Source organism: Ornithorhynchus anatinus, chromosome 19, assembly GCF_004115215.2.
Source record: "Ornithorhynchus anatinus isolate Pmale09 chromosome 19, mOrnAna1.pri.v4, whole genome shotgun sequence".
Classification (NCBI taxonomy): domain Eukaryota; kingdom Metazoa; phylum Chordata; class Mammalia; order Monotremata; family Ornithorhynchidae; genus Ornithorhynchus; species Ornithorhynchus anatinus.
The window spans coordinates 24,268,315-24,294,771 of NC_041746.1; the positions used below are offsets into that span (position 1 = coordinate 24,268,315).

General features: G+C 46.6%; 1 protein-coding gene across 1 annotated transcript in view; it reads right to left on the reverse strand.

The window, feature by feature from the left end:
* Positions 1-19,208: 19,208 nt before the first annotated feature.
* ELOVL4 (ELOVL fatty acid elongase 4) overlaps positions 19,209-26,457 on the reverse strand; it is a 38,253-nt gene continuing 31,004 nt past the window's right edge. Inside the window, exons 5-6 of the mRNA XM_029047102.2 lie at positions 24,836-24,963; positions 19,209-21,726 (exon numbers count right to left, since the gene is read on the reverse strand). Of these exons, the coding sequence (XP_028902935.1) occupies positions 21,448-21,726; positions 24,836-24,963 (407 nt within the window). The 3' untranslated portion in view covers positions 19,209-21,447. The remainder of the gene's footprint in view (positions 21,727-24,835; positions 24,964-26,457) is intronic.

The window sequence follows — 26,457 nt, forward strand, 5'->3', positions numbered from 1 at the left end:
GACAGATTTATTACCATGTTCTGCACGGAGTAGGAGCTTACTATGGGCCAAGCCCTGCACTAGACGCACCCGATGATCTTGTCTTATGCCGTGGAGTCGTTTCCGACCCACAGAGACACCACGTACACATCTCTCCCAGAACGCCCCGCTCTCCAACTGCAGTCGTTCTGGTAGTGGATCCATAGTTTTCTTGGTCCAAATCCGGAAGTTGTTTACCACTGCCGCCTTCCACGCAGTAAACTCGAGTCTCCGCCCTCGACTCTGTCCCGTGTCGCTGCTGCCCAGCACGGGGGGGGGGGGGGGGTTTGACTTGTAGCAGATATTGCCTTCCACTCGCCAGCCGCCGCCCAAGCCGGGAATGGAACGGGCGGGCCTCCGCTCGACTCTCCCTCCCGTAGCCGAGACCGGTGGAGGACTGGAAACTCTCCAGGTGCGACCCTGAGAGGCGGACCCGATTATCGGGTCCGACATAATCCCCGTCCCATATGGGACTCACAGTCTAAGGGAGAGAGAGAGAACGGGTATCGAATCCCCATTTTACAGATGAGGAAATTGAGGCGAAAAGAAACGAAGCGATCTGTCCAAGCGGGCAGGTGAAACTCGGGACCTCTGACTTGCGAGCCCGTGCTCGATCCATCGGGCCAAGCTGTTTCTCACTTGGATTTATCTGAGAGAGGCCTCTGTCTTAATATTTTACGTGAGGAAGAAACGGGAGAATAAGTGCAGGGAGGAAGTTACGTGATGAGGTGGAATGAAGGAATGCTGTGGTTTTGCCCATGGCTCTAAAGAAGCAACCCAAGGTTTATTCCACATAGCTTTGTGGTCAGGGCCATTTTTAAAGGCCTGGGTTAAAACAATCATCCTTTGATTCAATCATCTAATGAGCACATGCAGATAAACCAGGCCGTTTCTAAATAAGAACCTCCAGCACCCACACGTGCGAAAGACAGGGGAGCGGGAGAGACCGACAAGGGGTAAGAAGCGATGGTCTCCTCGGCCCGGGAGACCGTGAAAGACACCACCGACGGGTGAAATTATCAGTTCAATCCGGGCCGGGATTTTGTCTCCGCTTAAAATCACCAAGGGGAGACCTCCGCTTAGGTTCCTCTCATCCACTGCCTATGCAAAGGAAGAACGAGACTGAATTTTGAGAAACGACGGGGACTAGTGACTAGAACCCAGGGCTAGGAGTCAGAAGGACCTGAGTTCTAATGTGGATCCGCCACTTGACTGCTGGGTGACCTTTGGCAAGTCACTTCGCTTCTCTGCGCCTCAGTTCCCTCATCTCTAAAATGGGGTTTAAGACTGTGGGCTCCGTGTAGGACAGGGACTTTGTCTAACCTGATTATACTGTACCTACCCCAGTGTTTAGTACAGTACCTGGCACACTCTAAGTACTTAATAAATGCCATTACCAAAAAAAAAAAGTCTTCAGGGCCCAACTCCTGGTGGACAGGGATTATGTCTACCATCTCCGTTGTATCGTGCTCTCCCATGTGTTCTGCTCACAGTAAGTGCTCAGTAAATATCACTGTTTGACCGATTGACCCTGAAGGTCACCCCCTCCCTGACAACATCAGCCGATCAATCGTATCGATTGAGCACCTACTATCTCTTGCCGAATCGTGCATTCCGAGCGCTTAGTACAGTACTCTGCACAGAGTAAGCGCTCAATAAATGCGATCGAATGAATGAATGAATGAACTGAGCACTTGGGAGAGTACAGTAGAACAATAAACAGACACGTTCCCTGCCCACAACGAGCACCAGAGCAGAGCCCGAGTCAGTCACTGAGTTCTTAGTGCAGTGTCTGGCACCCAGTAAGCACTTACCAAATACCACGTATTAAAAGAAACCCTAAAAAAGACTCTATTTTTGGTCGGCAGAGTCAGCAGAGTGGTGATACGTTGGCTTCCGGGTGAAACCCTAGAAACATGAGTGGGTTGGTGTGGGCTGGGGTAGGAGGCACACTTAGTGTTCTACAAATAGCCAGGCATTTTCCACCGCCCCAAGCTTAGAGTGGCTTGGCCCTCGTGGCGGTGACGGACTTGAACGGGCATTTCATAAAGGAGAAAAACCAAGACTTCCGGCGAGACGGCGTCAGCCCTCTGAGACCAGCCCTCCTTTCTCCTTCTCCCACTCCCTTCTGCACCGCCTTGACTCGCTCCCTTCATTCATCCTCCCCTCCCAGCCCCACACCACTTACGTCCAGATCTGTCATTTATTTATTCCCATTCACGTCTGTCTCCCCCTCTAGTCTGTAAGCTTGCTGTGGTCAGGGAACGTGTCCGTTATATCGTCGCGTTGTGCTCTCCCAAGCGCTTAGTACAGTGTCCCGCACGCGGCAAGAGCTCAGTAAATAGAACTGACTGACTCACTGATGGACTAGCCTTCACCAGGAAGCCTCCCACTCTTGTCAGACGTTCCGTCAGCCGACCCATCGGTCATATTATCTGGCTCTGAGGGGAATGGATAGTACGCTTTTTTGAATCTGTTAAGCGCTTACAATGTGGCATACGTTGTTCTAAGTGCTGGGGTCTTACGGTGTTTGTTAAGTGCTTACTATGTTTCCAAAACTGTTCTGAGCCCCGGGGTAGGAAGTTATTTAGGTCAGGCACAGTCCCTGTCCCGCTCACAGAATAAATAGGAGGGACTACCGATATTCAAACCCCATCTTACAGTTGCGGAAACCGAGGCACAGAGAAATGAAGTGACCCTTAAGGTCAGCCAGCAAGCAGTCGGCAGAGCAGGGATTAGAACCCAAGTCTCTCGACTCCCAGACCTGTACTCTTTCCACTAGGCCACACCGCTAGCCTGTCAGCTCTTTGAGGGCGGGGAACGTGCCTGCTAAATCTGTTGTACTCTCCCAGGTGCTCAGTACAGTGCTCTGCCCAGAGTAAATGTTCAGTGAATGCCCCTGATTAATTGACTGAGTGTCTACTGCATGCAGAGCACTCTTGTAAATGCTTGGGAGACTGCAGTAGAACTAGGAGACTCAATCCTTGCACTCAAGGACCAAAAGACCTAGCAGAGGAGAGAGACGTTAAAATAGGGAGCAGGTAGGCCGAAGCTATAGGGTGCGCGGCTACGTACGTAAGTGCTTCGGGGGTGGGAGCTGTGAATACATCAATTCTTTCGTGAGGCAGAAGTGCTGAAATAGCGTTTAGCAGGGATCTGAGGAGGGAGATGAGACATTAATCGGGGAAGACCTCCCTTGAGTCATTGGTATTTACTGAGCACTTACCACGTGTAGAGAACTAAACTGTTTGGGAGAGTACAATACAACAGAGTCTAGAGGGGGAGACACATTAATCTAAACGAATAATTTATAGATACGTACATAAGAGCTGTGGGGCTGAGGGTGGGGCGAATACAAAATGCCCAGAGGTCACAGATCCAAGTATAGATGATGCAGAAGGGAGAGGGAGCCGGGGAAAAGAGAGATTAATCACAGAAGCCTTCTTGGAGGAGATGTGACCTTAATGAGGTTTCGAAGGGACGGGGGGTGGGAGGTCTGGCATATATGGAGTGGGAGGGGGGTCCCGGGCCAGAATGAAGATGATGAGGATGGAGTCTGTCGCGTATGAAGGAGAAGGAAGTTCCAGACATAAGGGAGGGTGTGAGTAAGAGGTCAGCCGCGTGAGAGATTAAAACAAGACACAGCGAACAGGTTAATTTAAACGTGTATCATAATAATAGTATCTGTTAAGCGCTTACTATGTGCCAAGAACTCTACTAAGCACTGAGGGAGATATAAAATAATCAGTTCAGACGTAATACCCGCCTTTCCCCCCGCGCCCCCAAAACCAGGGGCCTCACAGTCCAAGTAGGAGGAAGAACAGGTATCGAATCAGCGTTCTACAGATGAGGACACAGAGGCACAGAGAAGTGAAACGACTTGCCCAAGGTCACTCAGCAGGCGAGTGGCGGAACTGGAATCAGAACCCAGATCTCCTGCCCCTCGGGTCCGTGCTTTCCCCACCGGGCCACGGTGGTCTGAGGAGAATTCCCTGGGCCGTTCCGGCCCGGAGAGGAAAGCGCCATTCGGAGGGAAGTGGAAGAAAGCAGTGGCGGCTCTCGTTGGGACTTGGCAGGAGGACGAGGCTGACGGAGAGGGAGTTATAAGCACATTACTTTCCCTCTCCGGACAGGGATGGGATAAGTAGGTCGTAGACCCCGCAGGTTCCAGTTTGGGAAGTTTCAAATGACGTGGTCTGAATATTTTTAAGAGTGAGTAACCGTGCAGGGTTTTATGGTGATAAATGACAAGGCGACTGAGCTGGTGGCAGTGAGTTGTTTGGGACCGGATACGTTCTTTACCGCTCGGGATGGCGAAGGGCCAGGAGAACATTTCTCCGGTGATGGGTCAGACGCTCTCCGTTTCCTATTTCTGATGGGTCAGACCCTTTTAAGGATTTTTTTTTAATGGCATCGGTTAATCCCGTACTATATTCCAGGCACCATTCTAAGTGCTTCAGTAGACACAAGCTGATCGGGTAGGAAACGATCCACGTACCACATGGGGATCACGGTCTTAATCGCCATTTTACAGATGAGGTAACTGAGGCACAGAAAAGTTAAGGGGCTTGCCCAAGGCCACACAGCAGACAAGTGGCGGAGCTGGGGTTAGAACCCGGGGCCTTGGGATTCCCAGGCTCGTGCTCTTTGCGCTAGGCCACGCTCCAATCAAGGAAAGAGAGAAAGGCTATTGTGTTCGGTGGGGTTGTTAAAGCTGGACGGTTGGAGGGGGACGGGGAAGGGGAGAGTGTTTTTTGACCTTGGGAGTTGGGGGAGGAGAGCTTTCTGGGGCAGTGTGGGGGAAAGGCAGGGAGTATGGAGGAGGAATCATAGGAGTCCCCTCTCTTTTTCTCTCATTCTCTCTTCCTCCTTGCCTCCTCTCCTTTCTCCCTCTTTCTCTCTCTTTCTCTCATTCTCTCTCTCTCTTGTTCTCTCTCATTTCCTCTTTCACTCCTCTCTCATTTCCTCTCTCATATTCTCTCTCTCTCATTCTCTCTCTCATTTCCTCTCTCATTTTCTCTCATTCTCTCTCATCTCCTCTCTCACTTTCATTCTCTCTCATTTCCTTTCTCTCATTCCTCTCATTCTCTCTCTCTCTCTCACTTTCCCGTCCCCTGACTCCCCAGAAAAGGCCTAGTAAAAGTATCACATAGTAAGCAGCGTGGCTCGGTGGAAAGAGCACGGGCTTTGAAGTCGGAGGTCATGGGTTCGAATCCCGGCCCTGCCGCTTGTCAGCTGTGTGACCGTGGGCGAGTCACTTCACTTCTCTGGGCCTCGGTTACCTCATCTGGAAAATGGGGATTAAGACTGTGAGCCCCACGTGGGACAACCTGATTCCCCTGTGTCTACCCCAGCGCTTGGAACAGCGCTCTGCACGTAGTAAGCGCTTAACAAATACCAACATTATTATTATTATTATTATTATTATTAATAACAAAGCTGGCCCCTGCCTCCTATGTATCTTTCCTATCCGCTACACCTACCAGTAGATCAATGGTATCTGTTGAGTGCTTATTAGGTGCAGAGCACTGTTCTAAGTGCTTGGCAGAGCACAGTTTTATTTAATAGGATGAATGTCTGTCTCCCCCTCTCCACTCTAAGCTCATTGTGGGCAGGGAATTTGTCTGTTTTACACTGTTATTCTGTAATCTCCCAAGTGCTTAGTACAGTGCTCTGCACACAGTAAGTTCTCGATAAATATCATCGATGGATCGGTTACAATACAACAGAGTTGGGTCGATCTGTCCCCTGCCCACAAGGAGTTTACAGTCTTCACAGACTGTAAGCACTTAACAAGAACTATTATTAGTACAGTATTAATATTACCCGTTGTGGACAGGGATCGAGCCTCCCGACTCTGTTGTATTGTTATTTTGCCCTCCTATTTAAACCGTGAGCCCCGTGTGGAACCTGATTATCCTCTATCTACCCCAGTACTCGGAGTGCTTGGTACACAGTAAGCACTTAACAAAACACACTATTGATACGATTATCACTAGAGTCAGACAGTCGTACTTATTAACCACTTGCCGTGTACAGAATACCGTACTAAGTGCTTGGGAGAGTACAATAAAACAATACAACAGACAAATTACCTGCACATGATGAACTTACTATTATTATTATTATTGTTATTACTCACTGTGGGCAAGGAACATACCTACCGACTTTGTTATACTGTCCTATTATACTCTCCCAAGTCCTTAGAGTGCTCTGCACACAGTAAGCTCCCAATGCAGATGACGGATCGATCGGTTATTATTAAGACTCCAAACAGCTGCAAGGGAGACCATGGAGGTAGATCCTAATTCCAGGGGTCTTCTGCCACTTTCACACTCACCTCCACCGTCCTGGACCCCCTCTCATTCATTCATTCATTCAGTCGTATTCATGGAGCATTTGTGCGGAGCACTGTACCGAATGCTTAGAGTACAACAATGAACAAGCGTGTCTCCTGCCTACAACGAGCTCGCGGTCTAGAGGGGCTTACAGTCTAAATCCACCCCTCCCCCCTTATTGTTCGGGGCCTTTTGCATTCATGTCACCCACGGGCTGTGGAGGATTTCATTTTCTTCATTCCTTCCTTGGTATTTTTTGAGCGCTTACTGTGTGCAGAGCACCGTACCAAACACTAGCGCCCGCTACCCTGATGGATCCTTTCCCTCCTCACTGAGCCCTCCTTTCCCCCTCTCCCATTCCCTTCTGCATCACTCTGACTTGCTCCCCTTATTCAGCCCCTGTTACCGATTTGTCCATTCCGAGCGCCTAGTACAGTGCTCTGCACATAGTAAGCGCTCAATAAATACTGCTGAATGAATGAATGAGTGAATGAATCCCCCATTAGGCCCACAGCACTTACGTCCCTATCTGTCATTTATTTTTTATTAAGGTCTGTCTCCCCCTTCCCCTCCTAGACGGGAAGCGCGTTGTGGACAGGAATTGTGACTGTCCTATTGTTCTCTCGTACTCTCCCAAGTGCTCAGTACAGTGCTCTGCCCACACACAGTAAGCGCTCAGTAAATACATTTGACTGTAACCTTCTCCTTAGTGTTCCAGGTCGATTAAGTTCGGCCTCTGGGCCCCCTCTAGTGATTGCTCGGGGATATGCCTCGCTCCTCACAGCAAAATGTGGGGAAAAAATGTTCTTTTTTCATGACTTCTGTTGATCGATCAGTAGTATTTACTGAGCGCTTACTGTGGGCAGAGTATTGCTCTGCAGGGAGGCCTAGCGGAAAGGGCGCGGGCCCGGATAGTCGAGAGATCTGGGTTCTAATCCCTGCCCTGCCCCTTGCCCGCTCTGGAAAGTCGGGTGAATCCTTCCTTTGAATCCTCTGAGCCGCCCATTCCTCTTCGGTAAAATGAGGATAAAATATCCCAGCTCTGCCACTCGTCAGCTGTGTGACTGTGGGCAAGTCACTTAGACTTCTCGGTGCCTCAGTGCCCTCATCTGTAAAATGGGGATTCACTGTGAGCCTCACGTGGGACGACCTGATTACCTTGTATCTACCCCGGCGCTTAGAACAGTGCTCGGCACATAGTAAGCGCTTAACAGATACCCACGTTATTATATCCGCTCTCCCTCCTCTTAGGCCGTGAGGAAACTTGAGGGACAGAGGCTGTGGCCAATGTGCTCGTCCCAGTGCTTTCCCAAGCACTTAGTACAGTGCTCTGCACCTAGTAAGCGCTTAAAAAAAAGGAATGAATGGCGAGTGCTTAACACGTGCCAGTCGGTCGTATTTACTGAGCACTTACTGTGTGCAGAGCACTGATCTAAGCACTTGGGAGAGTCCAGTAGAACAACGGAACAGTCCCGTTTCCTGCCCGCGATGAGCTCGCAGTCCAGAGGAGGAGACGGACATTGTTACGAATAAATAAATCCCAGGTATGTACACATTTGCCTTGGGGTTGGGAGGGGACGGTGAATAAGGGAGCGAGTCAGGGTGGCGCAGAAGGGAGCCGGAGAAAAAGAAGAGAGGGCTTAGTCAGAGAAGGCCTCTTGGAGGAGATGGGGCTTCACTGAAGCTCGGAAGAGGGAGAGAGTAATCGTCTGTTGAATAAGAGGAGGGAGGATGCTCCAGGCCAGAGGCAGGAGGTGGGTGAGAGGTCGGTGGTGAAAGAGATGAGATCAAGATAGAGTGAGTAGGTTGGCATTAGAGGAGTGAAGTGCGCGGGCTGGTTTGTAGCAGGAGACTAGCCAGGCGACGTAGGAGGGGACAGGCCGAGTGACTGCTCCAAGGCCGATGGTGAGGAGTTTCTGTTTGACGCAGAGGTGGATGGGCAACCCCTGGAGTTTCTTCAGGAGCGGGGAAACACGGACTCGGTGTTTTCGGAGAAAAATGATGCGGGCGGCAGAGTAAAGTATGGCCTGGAGCCGGGAGAGACAGAAGGCTAGGTAGGAGGTCAGCGAGGAGGCTGATCCAGTAATCAAGGCGGGGACAGTCGAGTCTCTCCAGGGAGGAGTGCGTTTTCTCTAGTGTATCTGGGAGCCCGACGTGGCTACAGAAGGTGGTGCTGCGCACACAGTAAGCGCTCCATCAGTTTGATTGATTGAGCGGTGGGGCGTCCACCAGTCATGCCCCAAAAGTAGACCCAGCACTGCCAGGCAGGAGGGTGTCCGGTCGGGGCTTCTTTCCTTCCTTCAGTCGTATTTATTGAGTGCTTACTGTGCGCAGAGCACTCTACTAAGCACTTGGGAGAGCAGAATAGAACAGCAAACGGACGTAATGCTGCCCACCATGAGCTCACAGTCTAGAGGGGGGAAGACCTGTGTTTGCGAGTGTGTGTGTGGGTGTGGGGGTGCGTGTGGTGCGGGTATCCTCACAATTCCAGCAGGGACCGGACTTCGGCGTGGCCACACCGTAGCTTCCGCCCGCCCAGGGCCCACGGGACCTTCAGGCTGGCCGGCCCTGGCCGCCGCCCAGGTTTTTCTGACCTCTCTTCCACCGACGACAGCCCCTCTCCCCCCAGGCCCGGTCCGCTGCTGCTCGGAGGCCTGAGCTCTCTCCCTGTGGCACGATCCCCAAGGAGCTTGAAGGACTCCCCTTTGAGACAGCGGCTGGATGCCACATTCCTTTCCCTCCATTCGGGGAGGAGCGGGAAAACAACCCGCGCCCTTCTCGGGTTGGCGGGGCCCGGTGGAAAAAGCTCTGGGAAGATCCCCTCCTGCGCGGAACGCGGCCGAGATGGGAAGAGAGGCGGGGAGCGGGATGGCCGAGTGGCCGGGGAGTCAGAAGGATCTGGGTTCGCTGGGTTTTGTATTGCACTATACAAAGTCACACTGATTACGAGTCCGTTTGAAAAGCACCAGATAATATGGCAACACGTGAAAATACTAGCAAACATCATCAGCGGAACCACTGGGATCGTTTTTATTTTATTTTTAAAAATCAACGTCAAATCGTCCTCCAAGTAATAGTGCATTTGGAAAATTAGAATTCCTGTTATTCAGTGAACAGGTGGACTCCGGTGAAGTAGAATCTTGCGGTGATGGTAGAGTTGGTTGTACTTTATGATTGCTAATCTTTCTGGAGGAAGGTAGGCTTTCAAAGCTGCGGATGCTTTGACGGTGTGAAATATGTCCTTTACGATCATCATCGTGGCATTTGTTAAGCACTTACTATTTGCCAAGCACTGTCCTAAGCGCCGGGATAGATACAGGATGATCGAGTCCCATGTGGGGCTTACAGTCTAAGTAGGAGGGAGAACAGGTGTAGAATCCCTCAGATGAGGGAACTGAGGCACAGAGAAGTGAAATGACTTACCCAAAGTCACACAGTGGAACCTGGGTCCTCTGACTCTCTGGCCCCGGCCATTTTCACTAGGCCACATTTAATCATAATAATAATAGCGAAACTTATGAAGTTCCTACCCTGTGCTAAATCCTGGGGTAGATACAAGGGCAGTCAGATCGGAAACGGTCCCTATTCCACTTGAGCTAACTATCCATTTGATTCCCATTCCCCCAAAATCATGACCGATACCTCGGATTTTCTAGTTTCACATCGCACTTTTATCGAGGGGAAGTCTAAAGGTAAAACACATGTTTTGAGATGAATTCAAGTTAAGCGGTGTACAAAATATTCCATCTTTTATATACAGTATGACCCAGCTTTTGTCTGAAGCAGTCAAAATCCATGCTTCCAGAGCATCGGATACAGCAGCACGAAGGAGAACAGTTGCATGAATGGGCTGTGGAAGGAACTGACGGTCACCCAGCCTCTTCGACCTCACGCACAATCGCAGCAAAAACTCCAGTCCTGAGAAGCGGTGACTCTCAATTATCAAAAAACCCCACAGAGCCAGCAGTCTGGGTTACAGGTTTCCCAAGACCTGTATCTCTCCAGGTCTTATAAAAAGGCCTCGGCAAAGCCAAAAGACAAACACTGAGTCCAAATCGCCCTTGCCTAAAGTGATTTCTTAGTCGTCTTTGGCTCTGAAAAGGGCTATTGGAGGCATTGAATTCCCCTTCTAGACTGGATGCTCATTCTGGGCAGGGACCATATCTGCCAGCTCTATTACACTGTATCCTCCCAAGCGCTCAGAACAGTGCTCAGCACATAATAAGCGCTCGATAGATACCGTTGATGACGACGATGACGACGCTCAAGTGTACAACGTAGGCTCCCTGGGGGATTGGGAATTAACAATCCTCCCAAAGTGTCTATCAGGGAGTAATTCCAGCCACGGAAAACCATCGATCCCTTCAGATCTCCCAGTTCCCGTAATGAGGCTACGTGACACCGTTCTCTTCAGCAGCTCAATTTCATTTTGACTGTTCGTTATTACACTCGCTTTGGAGGAAATACCCTTTGGAAGTGTTCTTTGGGGTATTTTTGCTCTCTTATTCAGACGTTAACTTTTATATACAGAAGCCCAAATAAGGTCCCTCCTGAATCAAATCTATTTTTCCCTAAAAGCATTAGATTACAGCGACGCCATAGATGAATGTCGTTAAAAGCACAGAGTACACTGATATTCTTTGAATTCTCCCTTCTAGTTGCAATGAGTCAGGTGTGATTACTGCAAAAGCAAGCATTATAACAACTTCCTTAAAAGAGATGGTTAGCGGATGCTCCGTTTTTGTATTTAAGCAGAATCAAAACCAAAATGACCTTAATTTGGCCCATAACGGTAATAATAAATAATGAAAACGGTGGTAATATCAACAATGATTATATTTGTTATGCGCTTACTACATTACAGAGACTGAACTAAGCACTCATTCATTCATTCGATCGTAGTTATTGAGTGCTTACTGTGGGCAGAGCACTGTACTAAGCACTGGGGTAGATACGAGATAATCAAGTTGGTCACGGCCCCTGTCCCGTATGAGGCTCACATTCTAAGTAGGAGGTTGGAAGATTTAATCTCCATTTTACAGATGAGGTAACTGAGGCACAGAGAAGTGAAGCGACTTGCCCGAGGTCACACAGCAGGCACGCGGCAGAGCCGGGATTAGAACCCAGATCCCGATTCTTTTCACGAGGCCGTGCTACTTCCCTTGTTTTCGGCAAGAAGCTGAGAAGAAATTTCCCCTCCTTTAGAAACTAAAAAAAGCAAACCAGATACAGCAACAGAGACACTGTGTACTAAGTGGGAACTCAACAGTTATCAGTAGTCAGAGCAATATTTAAAGGTTGCTTATACAACAAACTCCCATTTTAAAAATCCCTGGAAATCTAGAATTGCGTTTGGTAATTGAAAATGCCTGTTTAGGATCCTAGATAGACAACTATTTTTACGTCCTTTAACACATCACCGTTTGGCTTCCTAAGGTCTGTTTAAACAAGAGTATAAGGCAGAACCATCTCTAAATACATTTCCAAAGCTAAGGGATTTTGTAAAAATCAAGTTTGTTTTCTCCCTTTGATTTTGTTTTGATTTTGGACGTGAGCAGTGGAACTAAAATTGCTCCGTTTGTTTTCGTGCCTTAGTGCAAAGAATAGGGCTGGGAATTGTAATTCCCCTGAAGGAGAGTGGGTTTAGTAAAAAATATCACCATCCATGGAAAAACCCAGAAAGCACCATTCCATAGTGGATGATTTCATGGAATTCCACTCTAACAGACAAGTTTGCATAAAGCTATCCACATACCTCAGGTTTACCTGGGTGGGATTTTGAACCAGCAGGAAGAGTTTCTCCCAGAAAGAGGGAAGAGGGGAATTGGGGTATTTATGAAGTGTTTACTATTTATCAAGCACTGTACAAAGAGCAGGGGTAGATTCAAGATAATCAGGTCCCATTGGGGCTCGCAGTCTAAAGAAGAGGGAGAACAGGTATTGAACCCCTATTTTGCAGGTGAGGGAACTGAGGGACAGAGAAGCGAAGTGACTTTCCCAAGGTCCCCCAACAGAGTCGGGATTAGAACCCAGGTCCTGTGACTCCCAGGTCTGTGCTCTGTCCACCAGGCCAGGCTGCTTCTCAGGCAGGAATGATCAAGGTGGGCTTCCAAACCCCTCCAAAACCCCTTGCCCAGCCCCCTGCAGCCCCCACAAGGAGAGACCGCTTTTTAGGGGCGCCCAGGAGAGGAAGGGTAGGAGAGGTGAGATTTGTTTTTATGGTATTTGTCAAGCGATTATAATGTGCCAGGTACTGTACTAAAGCACTGGGGTAGATGCGACAGACTCGTACACTGGACTTGTTAGACACACACAATCCCTGCCCCCAAGGAGCTTGCGATCCTACTGGAGCTTACCAACTCGTGGGGTGTTATTGAGCGCTTACTGTGTGCAGAGCACTGTACTAGGTGCTTGGGATAGATACTTTGGTTCAATTCAGAGCTGGATTCAAAGTGGACAAGCAGCTCCTTTAACGTGCCATAGGATAGAATTAGCTAGAGATCGTTGCAGTGACCTAACAACACCCTAAATCCTGAAAGACAACACATTTTCTAAATTTTTTTTGGGGGGGGGGGTTCATATTTTTATGGTATTGGTTAAATGCTTACTATGTGCCAGGCACATTACTAAGTTCTGGGGTACATACAAGCTAATAGGGTGGAACACAGCCCCTGTCCCACAATGGGCTCACAATCTTAATCCCCATTTTACAGATGAGATAACTGAGGCACAGAGAAGTTAAGTGATTTGCCCCAAGTCACACAGCAGACAAAGTTGCTGAATATCACCACGAAGAAGTCAACACACCGGAACCACCTGATTCAGTGAATGCCAAAATCAGTTCAAAATTGGCATTTAAACAACACTCAGATAAGATCAACGGTACAGATTGCACATTCAGGAAAATGATGCTCAGAAAAGGCAAATTAAACTCAGAATATACCTAACAACTCAGATATCGGAGGAATAGGACTGGTGGTTTTTCAGTCTTTAAAAATCACCAGTGGGCTTGCATTTGAACCCCCGAGAATGCGTCACCGGGAACCAGCTTGGAATTAATATTAGCATTCCTTATCCCGGCGGGGATATCAATGACTGGCCTCTCTGGATTTTGGAGTCATTAAAATCTATTATTGTCTCAGTGCCTATTTATGAGCTCTTAATCTGCTGATTATCTTGCTTTATCGTAGCTACCCCCTGTTACTTGACTACATCTCATGTCATTGAAAATTATTTTCTAATGTCGAGGAGGGGATGCGAATCATTTAATCCGGTTATACTAAAAGTCTTGCTGGACTTTTATTCTGATCGTAATTCATGCTCTAAAAGCTCTAAATCCACACGATCGCCGCAGGGCTCTCAGAAAATTTCAGTGGGTTCTAGAGCCGTTAAAAAGTACCGCAAGTGGTGATCCACACCCAAGTGAGACGGCGGAAAAAGTAAACTAAAAACAACGACATGAAGACTGTCGTTCTCCGGACTGCAGGCTCATTGTGGAAAGTGAATGGGTCTGCCAATTCTGCTGTATTGTACGCTCCCAAACATGACTATGTGCCAGGCACTGTCCTAAACACTGGGGTGGACACAAGCTAATCAGGTTGACGCAGTCCGTGTCCCAGATGGGACTCATAGTCTTGACCTCCATTTTACAGATGAGGTAACAGGTACAAAGAAGAGAAGTGACTTGCCCAAGGTAACGCAATAGACGAGTGGAGGAGTCAGGATTCATTATGATGGTATTTGTTAAGCGCTCACTATGTGCCAAGCACTCTTCTACCGCTGGGGTAGATACAAGCTAATCAGGTTGTCCGACGTGGGCCTCACAGTCCTGATCCCCATTTTAATAATAATAATAATCATGTTGGTATTTGTTAAGCGCTTACTACGTGCAGAGCACTGTTCTAAGCGCTGAAAGAGATACAGGGTCATCAGGTTGTCCCACGTGAGGCTCACAGTCTTCATCCCCATTTTACAGATGAGGTAACTGAGGCCTAGAGAAGTAAAGTGACTTGCCCGCAGTCACCAGCTGACAAATGGCAGAGCCGGAAATCAAACCCATGACCTCTGACCCCCAAGCCCGTGTTCTTTCCACCCGAGCCTACAGATGAGAGGACTGAGGCACAGAGAAGTTAAGTGACTTGCCCAAAGTCACACAGCCGATAAGTGGCGGAGCTGGGAGTAGAACCCATGACTTCTGACTCCCAAGCCTGCGTCCTTTCTATTAAGCCGCGCTGCTTCCGCCTCCCAAGCCACGCTCCGTCCACTAGGCCCTGATGCCCCCTTCACCCTTTAGACTGTGAACTCACTGTGGGGAGGGAATTGTATCTGTTCTACTGTTGTAGTAGTAGTCGTATTTAGTATTTATTGAGCACTTACTATGTGCAGAGCACTGTAGTAAGCGCTTGGAATGTACAAATCGGTAACAGATCGAGACGGTCCCGGCCCTTTGACGGGCTCACGGTCTAATCGGGGGAGACGGACAAGAACAATAGCAATAACCAAGCACTCAGTTCAGTGCTCTGCACACAGTAAGTGCTCAATAAATACGATTGACTGACTGATCGACATCCAGTAGATCACCGCTCTCCCCTCTCTCTTCAAAGCCCTTCTGAGATCACATCTCTTCCCTGAGGCCTTCCCTGATTAACCTCTCATCTCTCCACTTTATCCCATCCCGCCCCTGACCCACTGCCACGCCGCCATTTCTGCAACATCTGAGTACTTGGGTAATCACCTCCCAACTCTGCCAGCTGCTTGCTGTATGACCCGGGGCAAGTCACTTAACTTATCTGTTCCTCAGTTTCCTCATGAGTAAAATGGGGATTCAGTGACTGTTCTCCCTCCTACTTACACAGTGAGCCCCGTGCGGGACAGGGACTGTGTATCCAACCATTGACTTGGTATCTACCCGAGTGCTTAGAACGGCGTTTGGTACATAGTAACTGCTTCACAAATATGAAAATAATAATAGTAATAAACACCTATTCTCAGCTGAGTTTCCACTCATTCATTCCCTCCTCCTCCCACCATTCCCCACTCCTGCCATTTTTCCATGAACAGTCCCATAAGAGAACCAGAGGAAGAGCTTTTCCAAAAACTCCAATCAATCAAGCGAGCAATGCTTTCTATCGAGAGCTTATTGTGCGCGGAAAACCACAATGTTCCCTGCCCACAATAAGCTGACAATCGAGAGAAACTATTCTAAGCAATCCTCCTAGCCACCGTTGGGCACAAGCAGCAGCTGTCGACTTTCTGAGGCAACACTGAAGTTTTGTTTTCCCTTTGTGATGAGAGCCAACATCCGAAAATTGTCTGCGCGGTCCAACGGGAGAGCGACAGATGGTTCCTCGCCACCCGATTCCATTTACGTGTAAGTTTTGTGTTTGTCTCTCTTAGAAACTGTTTTCCTCAATCTCCGTCTCACTCCCGGAGAGAGGCTCCTCCGAAGAGTCTGAGAACCTGTTTCGGTCTAAGGCACGGAGGTTCATCCCGACAGAAGGGTGCCTCCCTTCTCATTCCCGAAGGGCTTAGGTCATCGTTTCTCTGGACGGACTGGTTCACGTTACACCTCACCTCCATAGGGAGGGGAAAGGCAGCTTAAACAAAAAAGTCGGCATCCCAGCTGACGGAGCGGTATGGAATTCTAAGTGGATTGTTTTCCCCTTTCCCTAGGGGAAATTGCCAAAACGATTTTCCGATTGAACCGAGTGACAGAGTAGCAGGCTTCTCTGAAACTTGAGACCCTTTCGGAGCAGACAGAAGGATGCCGCAACCCCTGAGCTAGTACCCGAGGATCAGGCCGAAGGAACCATTCCGTGAATGAGTTTTCAGGGGACGCGGGGAACCCAAGCGTGCCTTTTCTCTCTAGTTACACCGCCTTCGTCGCTAACGCTTGACTACCTAGATTAATGAAGAGGAGTGGCGCAGATAAAAGAAAACAAGGAAGACAGGATTGGCAGGATTTGGGCAAGGGGAAGGGTCATGGAGAGAGAGGAGCTTTTGGCTCAGTGGAGACTGTGGGAGTCATTGTGAGGAAGAAGCAAGGCTCCTGGGTGTGGAAAGCACAGAAATCTACTCTAGAGAATCCACGGAGTGGACATTCTATTTATGGATGATCTAAAATTGACTCTGCGTGGCGTTTCTGATAACTCGGGAGGGGGACTAAGCTGAGAAAAGCCCTACTGGGGAGTCTGTGCCAAGTTTTGGTTCCTTTTTTCGTGTAGCTCTTCAAATAGGATGTGACTTGTTACTTAGCACCCAGGTGCAGCTATTAAATCACCCTCGAGGACCAGACCCTAAGCTCATTGTGAGTAGGGAATATGTCTGATGCAGAGATGCAAAATGAATGGGGAAAATCAACTGAAATTCTGGTGGTTTGTAAAATGAGAAGGAAATATATTTGTTCAGAGTCTCCCCGAGAAACGCAGCACCTATGTCCATATCTTTAAATACAAATGATAAATTATTTATTTATTCCTATTAATCCTGTCTCCCCCTCTAGACCGTAAGCTCATTATGGGTAGGGGATGTGTCTGTTCTATTGTACTCTCCCAAGCGCTTAGTACAGTGCTCTGCACGTAGGAAGAGCTCAATAAATACAACTGATTGATTGATAGCTGAAAGTGACTTAGATCCATCATCCACACTACTCCTCTCACTCCAGGGAGATGTTGCTTTAAAATCTCAGAAAATTTTCCACCAGATCTTTTGGAAATGAATCCCAGTGCCTAATAATTCGTGCTGTCCGAAAAACTTCCTTAAGTATCCCAATTCCCTCGTGCTGCAATTGAAATCAGTTTCCTTTCCATCTGTCTTGGGAAAGAGAAGAGCACTTATGTACATATCTTTAAATTAAGCATTGCAAATTGTTTATTCATATTGATGACTGTCTCCCCCTCTAGGCTGTCAGCTCCTTGAAGGCAGGGAGCCTGTCTTCGAACTCTGTTGTAGTGTACTCTCCCAAGCGCTCAGTACAGTGCTCTTCACATAGTAAAGCACTTAACAAATACCAATAGAAAAAAATCAGTTTAGAAAAACCACTAAAAATTGGCATCCTATAGTACAGAATGGCTTAGCCTGTGAACTCCTTGTGGAGCAGGACCTGGGTCTGAATTTGATCACCTTGTATTTGACCCTCTAGGGTTTAGCGGAGTGCCTCTCCCTAAATTACCTTCTTACTAAAATTGACCTTTAACAGCAGTTTCCCAGAAACCTGCAGGAAGAAATTTTGGCTCAGTTCACTGACACATTCTCGGTTCTTCATGGCTCCCGATGCCATTTAAGCTTTAATTAAATTGCTTGGTTTGAAAGGTGTGCAAACCTGATGAGCTGGTTAAAGGGAGTGTAGGAGAGTTCATTTACTAAGGGAGGATAGAAAACAAGTCTTGCGATATGTAGCAGTCAGACTACCCAACTCACTGTAGATGAACCAACGGGTGGAGAGGAGACGATTCAAACTGAGTAGTGAAAGGGACTTTGAAGCTGGGTGGTGGAAACTTTGCTCCCCAAAATTCAATGCATTCAGCTGATACTGCTAACTAAAAAAAAATGGAACATCAAACCCCCTTTTAAAGCGGGACATTATGGTAAAGGAAACGAATCAGATTTGCGGTGAGATGTTTTTAAGTACATCCTTTGGGAAAGAACATGTGTCAAATTCAAACTAGAAATCGCCCTTCCATTCAAGGACAGGGAAATTCCTCAAAACATAACCTAAAGACTTATGTACGTATCTATAAATTATATATTGTAAATTAGTTCTACTAACACCTGTCTCCACCCTAGACTTTAAGCTCCCTTTGGGAAGGGGAAGTGCCAGCCAACTCTTGTAGTGTACTCTTCTGAGTGCTTAGGACAGTGCTTTGCACAAAGAAAGTGCTCAATAAATACCACTCTTGATGATGATGCAGAGGTGTGGCTTCTGGCCACGAAACAGGAGTACTGAATGTCACAGAAGATGTTCCCTGATCTCCTAAAGTAGAGAGGAGTTGTAACCTACTTAGCCAGGAAAGAATGCTTGGTAAAACAAATATCTTCAGTCATTCAGGAATTGCTAAATAATGGAAAATGTTTTTCTACTTACAGTTAACAAATACCTTTTTTTTTTTAAAAAAAAAAAAAAAAGAGGCATATGCTGGTATTTGTAAGTGAGCATTTTGAGCAGAATAATTGCTTCCTAAAGAAATTCCACAAAAATTCACCAAGGAGAGAGTATCCTTCCCTCTTAGGGTTGACAATGGATCGATCGATCACTCAATGAATGGGTGTTCTTGAGCGATAACTGTGTGGTGCAGAATATCATACTGAGCGCTTGGGAGAGTAAAATACAATAGACTTGGTAGACGTGATCCCAGCCCACGAGAAGCTCGCCGTCTAGAGGGGAACCACACTCCTCAGTCCCTAGTCTGGGATAAGAGATGCAGCCAGAAAAAGAAGAATTTCAGCTCAGGCCCCATCAAGAGGCTTCTTGGCAGCACAGGGGTTTCCAACGTGGAGGTTTCCAATTAGGTGGCCATCCTATCCTACACATTAAACTCCAATGAGGTACCAAAAAGCAGCATTTATTTGAGAGTGACGCTGCCAAGTGTAAGGACAATTCCACATAAATTGTGCGTGATTGGACCCTTAACACTGCCTCTCTTATTTCCAAAAACTAAAAAAATCAGGGTTGCGAAATATATGCAACCAGACAAGGCATGCTTTGGACCACAAAATCAGCTGTGGCTTCTTCTTCACCTTTCCGTCAGAAATCTGAAACCAGTCCCACAAAAGGATTACCATTCCCAATCAATCTGCATTACAGTAAACTGATTAGCCCCCCCCAAAAAAAATGTTTATATCCACTGCCGCAGAGTAGGGACATACTGTGTTTATTGTGCATAATTCAAAAGGCAAGGAATGAAGGGCAGGGAACCGATACAGAATGTTTACAGAGATTACAGGTCCATGGTCGTCACAGAACAAAGAAGCGAAACCAAAATAAAGTGAATCGTTTGAGACTATATAACCTGATACGGTCATCAGCGCAAAATAAGGGGATAGTCTTTCAGTGTCCTTGTGCGATCAAGACTGTCAATCTCCCATCAGCCTTTTCAGTCACCTCCTTGGGTAAATTGCACTATCATTAGCATCCTCATAGACTAGGAAGGACAACTACAGACAGATTGCTATAACCTGATGAACCCCGGTAGCAAATTCCTTACAAACCCATCAGCTGAAGAGCTGTGTGGGGAAAAAAAAACACCAAAAAACCAGACGCCTCATTTTGACACACAATAATTTACTGTTTACGAAACACTGATGAAATCTGCTTACCCGCCACAGTCACGGAGAGTACATCCCTCATGTAGTTTTTATAAGTGAATAGGGTTTTTAGGATATTATTCATGCTTGAATGTGTCAAGTGGGGTGCATTTCCACTTGGATGGTACTAATTAATCATCTCTGACCCGAAACCTCCAAATGGAATCATTTCTCTAGCAACCAGCGATATACATAAGAAAGCAGCTAGAGCTTAAACTCTCTTCCCCTGTGAATTTTTGGCTTCCCACTCGTTAGGCTACACTATCACCGCCTTAGCAGGAGCCAAACTTAGTTTTACCATTCTCACTACCCTCACCTTAACTTTATTAAGTGTACGGAGTGTCATAACAGTAATACCTTACAGCAGGTATTGTGAGTTTAACGCAATCCAGCACCGAGGAGTCACAATATTGCACCAGAAGAGGCTTGGACTTCACATCACATTAATAAATACGATTTCTCTACTTTGTCACAGTAAAAACATGCCCAAATTAAATTTCTTTTGAGGGGAGAAAAGGGTCATTTAAAAAAAAATACATGTAATGGGTACTATTCATAAAAACAAAGTGGGTGATTGATTTTTAATTCATAGAAATTGACATTTTATATTGGAGGCTTCCTTGCTTTGTAAATTATCATTTAATGTTAAATGTTCTTGTCAATAGAAGAGGTAGGTAGATGTCCACATAAAATCCGTAACAGAGACTTAAATCAAAACAAGGCAAGCCTGATTAAAAAAAAAAAAATCAGCCTACTCTGTTAAATAGCAAATAAACGTAACTGTAGCTCACGATGCAGGTAATACAACCAAGGGAATTTTATTGTAAACGGAACTCCATCTCACGATGTAACTAGTGAAGACAAGAGACGGTTCCTGTTCTGATTGGACAATTGTAATTTTTCATAACCTACTTCTGACCAAAAAAGGATTCAAGGCTACTTTTTCCCCTCATAAAGATGTTTTTAACCAAACAATCATTTGCGCCACTGGCTATACAAACCTCCAGACTGCTAAAACGTGATATTCTCTTGTAATCTTCTCGGACCCTCGCCGACGCCCGCTGTCCAAGCGTTTGGAGAGATCACTAAATTGTTCATTCCTAATTAAATGAGAAAGGGGAGTGTTCGGTCTAGCTAAGGGAAACCTCAACCAGGTAGGTAGATCTGCACACGAACAGCTCTCTGGTCCGTTTTCACAGCTTCAACCGGAAAGTTGCAAGTGAATTGGCCAGAACAAATAAGTGGTAATTTGCCGGAATAAAGAGTGGTTCATGAGGATGACAATCCAGCCAAAATGTCAGATTAACACACACACACAGACACACACACACACACACTCACACAAAACAACACCTCTGAAAGGAATTTCACATGCGCAAATGAGCACTGGTGAAAATTCTCTGAAAATCGCCACTGTTCCAGTATGAACAGTCTTGGGTCTGAGCTAATCTTCCAAATAATAGGACAACTGCCTTAAGTGCTTCGTACAGTTCCCTGCACATAGCCAGCGCTCAATAAATACCATCGACCGATTATTTAACCCAGACAAAGCCAAAGTTAATTGGACGTTTTCTTGTTCAAAATGATTTTCATAAATAAGTGAAAGCATCTGGGTGGCCTAAGTAATACTTCAGTTAATCTACAGGTTAACTGTTGCAGAGAAAATATTTGTCTTTTCTCCCCCCCCAAAACCATATTTCTTTATTTGTTTCCCTGATTTTTTTTTTTTTTTTTTTTTTACCAAATGGGAGTTTCCTCACTGCCACCAACAGTTAAGGCCCGGATTGAGTTACTCTCCTTTTGCTTTGCCGTTTTTCTTCTTTTTTCCATTCTCCACCACTGACTGACTCTCCGACTTGCTTACGCCATTAGTGGTAATGCCGTTCACTGCGGTTTTCCCAGTCTTTGCTGATCTTTTGGGCTGATTGTAGGTCTGATAGTAGAAGTTGAGGAAGAGGAAAATGAAGCTGATGGCATAGACGATGAGTGCCCAGTGCATCCATCTTGGGAAGGGACAATTAGTATAGAGGGACATGGCGGTGTGTCCAATGGTTACGTGGAACTGAACCTGAAAGAGAAAATAAGAGCGTGACTCGAACGAAATAAGACAGGCAACTGATCAACACCAGATTTGCAGATGGATTTAGAAAAAAAAAAGCCTGTAAAAACTGGCTCCGATGTGAATTTTTAACCATATTAAAGTCTGCATCAGCGGCACAGTGAAAATTGTTTTCAGAGTCTAAGAAGATATTTGCTTTTGATTTTTACTGAAATCAGAGACCCAGGACCTCTGTCACTCGACAGAGATGGTAAATAGACGTGGGATATATAGAGTTACGGGTTTTTCTAATCAATGACCCACAGCTGACACAAAATAAAATGAAGATCTTTCACTATCCTTTTATTGGACAATAAACATATACAGCTCAAGATCTTATTTCCCGAAAACTGCAGCAGCATACTGCAGGAACTGAGAGGGGAAAAAAGCAATAATTAAGTTATAATGCCACCGAGACAGGACGTTTTGTACTCAGAGAATTCTCTCTCTGAAAATGAAACGGTAAAAATATACTGGGCATATTCAATAGGAGAATAAAGAGTGCCAATGTACGATCTTCTTATAAAAGTCCGCCCTCCTAAATTAGAGAGATCCTTAAACCGACTGTAAAACCTTTGACTTTTAAGGCTGATGGGACTATCCCAGACCTAAAACCCAGGACCTTGTCATGCAGATAGGATCCAGGCCCATTTAATCTATTTATCAATCAATAGTATTTACTGAGCACTTACTATACGGTACTAAGTGCTTGGGAGACTACGATACAACAGAATTAGCAGACACGTTGACTGCCCAATAATGAGCTGATTTCACTTCCCATTTTCTTTCCTTTGTCTTACCCTCTTTTGCCTCCAATTTACCAAAACTGTGTTTTCTCCTACACAAATCATGAAAATGAAAAAGACGAACATTGAATGATTTGAAATCTGGCCCGGGCTAAAAATCTACACTTGGAATTTCTTCATTCAGTGCCACAATATTCTCGGATCCCACACGACTAGGGTGTGCTCGTCGTGGGCAGGGAATGTGTCAGTTTATTGCCGTATTGTAATCTCCCCAGTGCTTAGTTCAGTGCTCTGCACCAGGTAAGCACTCAATAAATACCACTGAATGAATGAATGAATGAAGGGAGCACAAATACAGCTAGAAGCCTACTGAAGTCACATCTCCTCCAAGAGACCTTCCGTGACTAAGTCCCCCTTTCCTCTTCTCCCACTCCCTTCTGTGTAGCCCTGATTTGCTCCCTTTGTTCATCCCCCCCCATCCCAGCCTCACAGCATTTATGTCCCTATCTGTCATTTTTTTATTTCTATTCGTATCTCTCTCCCTCGCTCTAGACTCTCAGCTCACTGTGGGCAGGGAATTTGTCTGTATATTGTTGTACCGTCCTCTCCCAAGCGCTTAGTACAGTGCTCGGTACACAGTAAGCGCTCAATAAACACGACTGAATGAAATACACATTCACAGGCCGACAGCAGAATAAGCCCCCAGAACCCACACAGTCCTTTCCTCTTTTGTGGAAGTTTTCTGCCTTTTCTTCCCTTACCTACCAGGACCTCCACGCTGATTCCAGGAAAACTGATTTCCCAAACAATCTAGGCAGCTGCTCCATCACCAGAGCCATTAGTGACAAACAGTTTCACACCCCACATTTCTAAGAGGTTGTATTTCCTGTTTGTCATCATTGCTGCTCGGCCACTCCCGAGGGAGAAGGCTGATCTTCTCTACTGTGATTCCACTGATAAAAATCACACAAACATGCTATGATTAAAACGAAGAACATGGGACTCACGGTCTTAATCCCCATTTTACAGAAGAGGGAACTGAGGCACAGAGAAGTTAGGACACTTGTCCGGGGACACAGAGTATAGAAATAGAGCGAGGATTAAAACCCATGTCCTTCTGAGTTCCAGGCCCTTCCTCTACCCACTAGGCAACACTGCTTCTGCACTATTACCTTCTCCCCCAGGTTTCTGAGTGTCTCCTTCCATGCTGTTAAACAGTCTGCCCAGTCAAGGATAGAAGGAATTAGAGAGGGGCAGTCGGTGAAGAGAAAAGATACGAGACTATCTCAGGAATAAAATGCAGCCTAGAAATCTCTTTGTATTGAAGAGACAAAAATCAGAGCACAGAGACTTGCAGAAAATGAATTAAGTGACATTTAGTGCCGCCAGCCCAGCATTGTATTGAGCAGTGGGGAATAACGAAGGTAAAAATAAGATATGATCTCCCTCCTCGGGATATAAGCAGCATGGTCTGGTGGAGAGAGCCCGGGCCTGGGAGTCAGGAGGACTGCGTTCTAATACTTGCTCTGCCACCTGTCTGCTGTGTGACCTTGGGCAAGTCATCTAACTTCTCTGTGCCTCAGTTACCTCATCTGTAAAATGGGGAGTAAGACTGTGAGCCGCACGTGGGACAGGGAGCGTGTTCAACCTGGTTAGCTTGTATCTACTCCAGCACTTAGAACAAGCACCCAGTAAATGCCTAACAAGTACCATTATCATTATTATTACTATACCGTAAAACTAATGATAGTAATAATAAAGGAAATGGGCAGATCATTTCTACAAAGCAAAGCAACTGTGTATAATTAAATAGTAGTTTAGCCCATTGACTAGGGTTCTTTCTGGGGGGAAGAATGGAAAATTTAGAAGCCTTTCAAACAAGGAAAGGAACTACTTTTTCCTCCAAGCAGGATGTCAACACGGAAGTTGTGCAGATCAAAAATACCAGCCCGCTCAAGAGAAACGGAGACGTTCACGGATGAGCCGTCTATAAAAGGTGATCGGAGGGATCATTAGAGATGAATTGGGAAAATTAAGAATGCTAAATGGAGTAACCCTAAACATTAGTAGGACTTCCCAAGAAGGGACCATTCTTTCATTCAATCAGTCGTATTGATCGAGCACTTACTCTGTGCTGAACACTGAACTAAGCGCTTGGGAGAGTACAACAGAACAATAAACACATTCCCTGCCCACAGAGGGCTTACAGTCTCATCCTATGCCTTTAAGCATCTATGGCCACTGATAGAAATGGAATCCAGGTCTGGATGGACCAGGAGGCAGACCTGGAAATGACATTTTTCTACGTATTCTTAGGAAGATGTTCAACTCACCAGCTGCAACATGGTCAAGTAACGCTTCCACCACAGATACTTCTGAATCTGTGGTCCCAGGGCAGCTAGTGCGTAATAAGAATACATGATCACGTGGATAAAGGAATTCAACTGAGCGCCGAAGAATGCTGTAAGGAAACATAAGCGGTAAATCGTCAGTATATTTCTCACTGCTTCTTCCTCAGTGGTGTACAGTTAGAAAAATATGTATTTCGTATTACTCTCTTTCCACCCTTCAAAGCCTTATTGAAGGCAAATCTCCTCCAAGAGGCCTCCTCTGACTAAGCGCCCCCTCTTTCCTCTTCTCCCACTCCCATCTGCATCGTCCTGACTTGCTCCCTTTATTCATCCCCCCTCCCGGCCCCTCGGCACTTACGCACATATCTGTCATTTATTTATTTCTATTAATGCCGGTCTCCCCGCTCCCCAGACATAAACTCATTGTGGGCAGGAAATGTGTCTGTTAATTGTTACAGTGCACTCTCCCAAGCGCTTAGTATCGTGCTCAATAAGTGTGACTGAATGAATAAGTATTTTAGTCGCGCTCTATCTGCGGCAGCATATATTCCCTCCTAGTGCACAGGGGATGTGTCTACTGACTCCCTTGGACTGTACTCTCCTGAACGCTGAGCACAGTGCTCTGCAAATGCGAAATGCTCCAGAAATTCCACTGACTGATTAATTGGAACCATCAAGCTGTTAGGACCAATCAGGATATTCAGGGCATAGGGATCCGACAATGTTCTTGGGTTTTGTTACCAAACAAGTCAATCATTCGGTGCTTAGAACGGCGTCGGCACATGGTATTTAACAAATATCCTAATTGTTATTATTCATGGCGAACTTTACTGATTCCGGTCCCCAGGGGTGGCAATTAGAGCCCACGAGGCCTAATCCCCGCTCTGCCACTCTTCTGCCGTGTGAGTCTGGGCAAGTCATGCAGCCTCTCTGTGCCTCCACTTCCTCAACTGAAAAACGGGGATAAAATAACTGTCCTTTCTCCCACTTGGACTGTGAGCCCCACAAGGGACAGGGGTCGTGTCCAAGTTGATCGTACCGCATCTTCCCCAGTGCTGAGTGGCAAACAGCCTCCTCGAGGTTGGCCGATTTGGGAGCGGCTAACCCGGCCTGGCTTCGGATTGAAGCGGATTTCTTTACCTGTCTCACCGCTCATCTGCAGTCCAAAGTTCACTCTCAGAAGGAGCAGAGCTAGTAGGTATGGGAAAGGCACACAGTGTGTTTGCAGGCTAGTTTCTTATCTTGTTGCCAGACCTCTGTTTTATTTTAGCAAAGACGACCTATCTGTTCTCTTTTCCTGCAACACCCTACTGCTCTCTCTTTTATCCCTTCCCAGAAAAATTTACCGCTCTGCCTTCCTCTAAGTTCTCCTTCCTCTTTATGAGCCCTGTCCTCGAGAAGTTTACACTCTCGTCACGGGCAGACACGGCAAGTTACAACATCATCAACGGAGGCATTTATCGAGCCCTTACTGTGTGCAGAGCACTGTTCCAAGCGCTTGGGAGAGTACGATACGACAGAGTTGATAGATGCATCCCCTGCCCACAGTGAGGAAGAAGTTAAAGCGGATACGTACGTGTGTGCTTAAGCAACAGGGTGTGTGA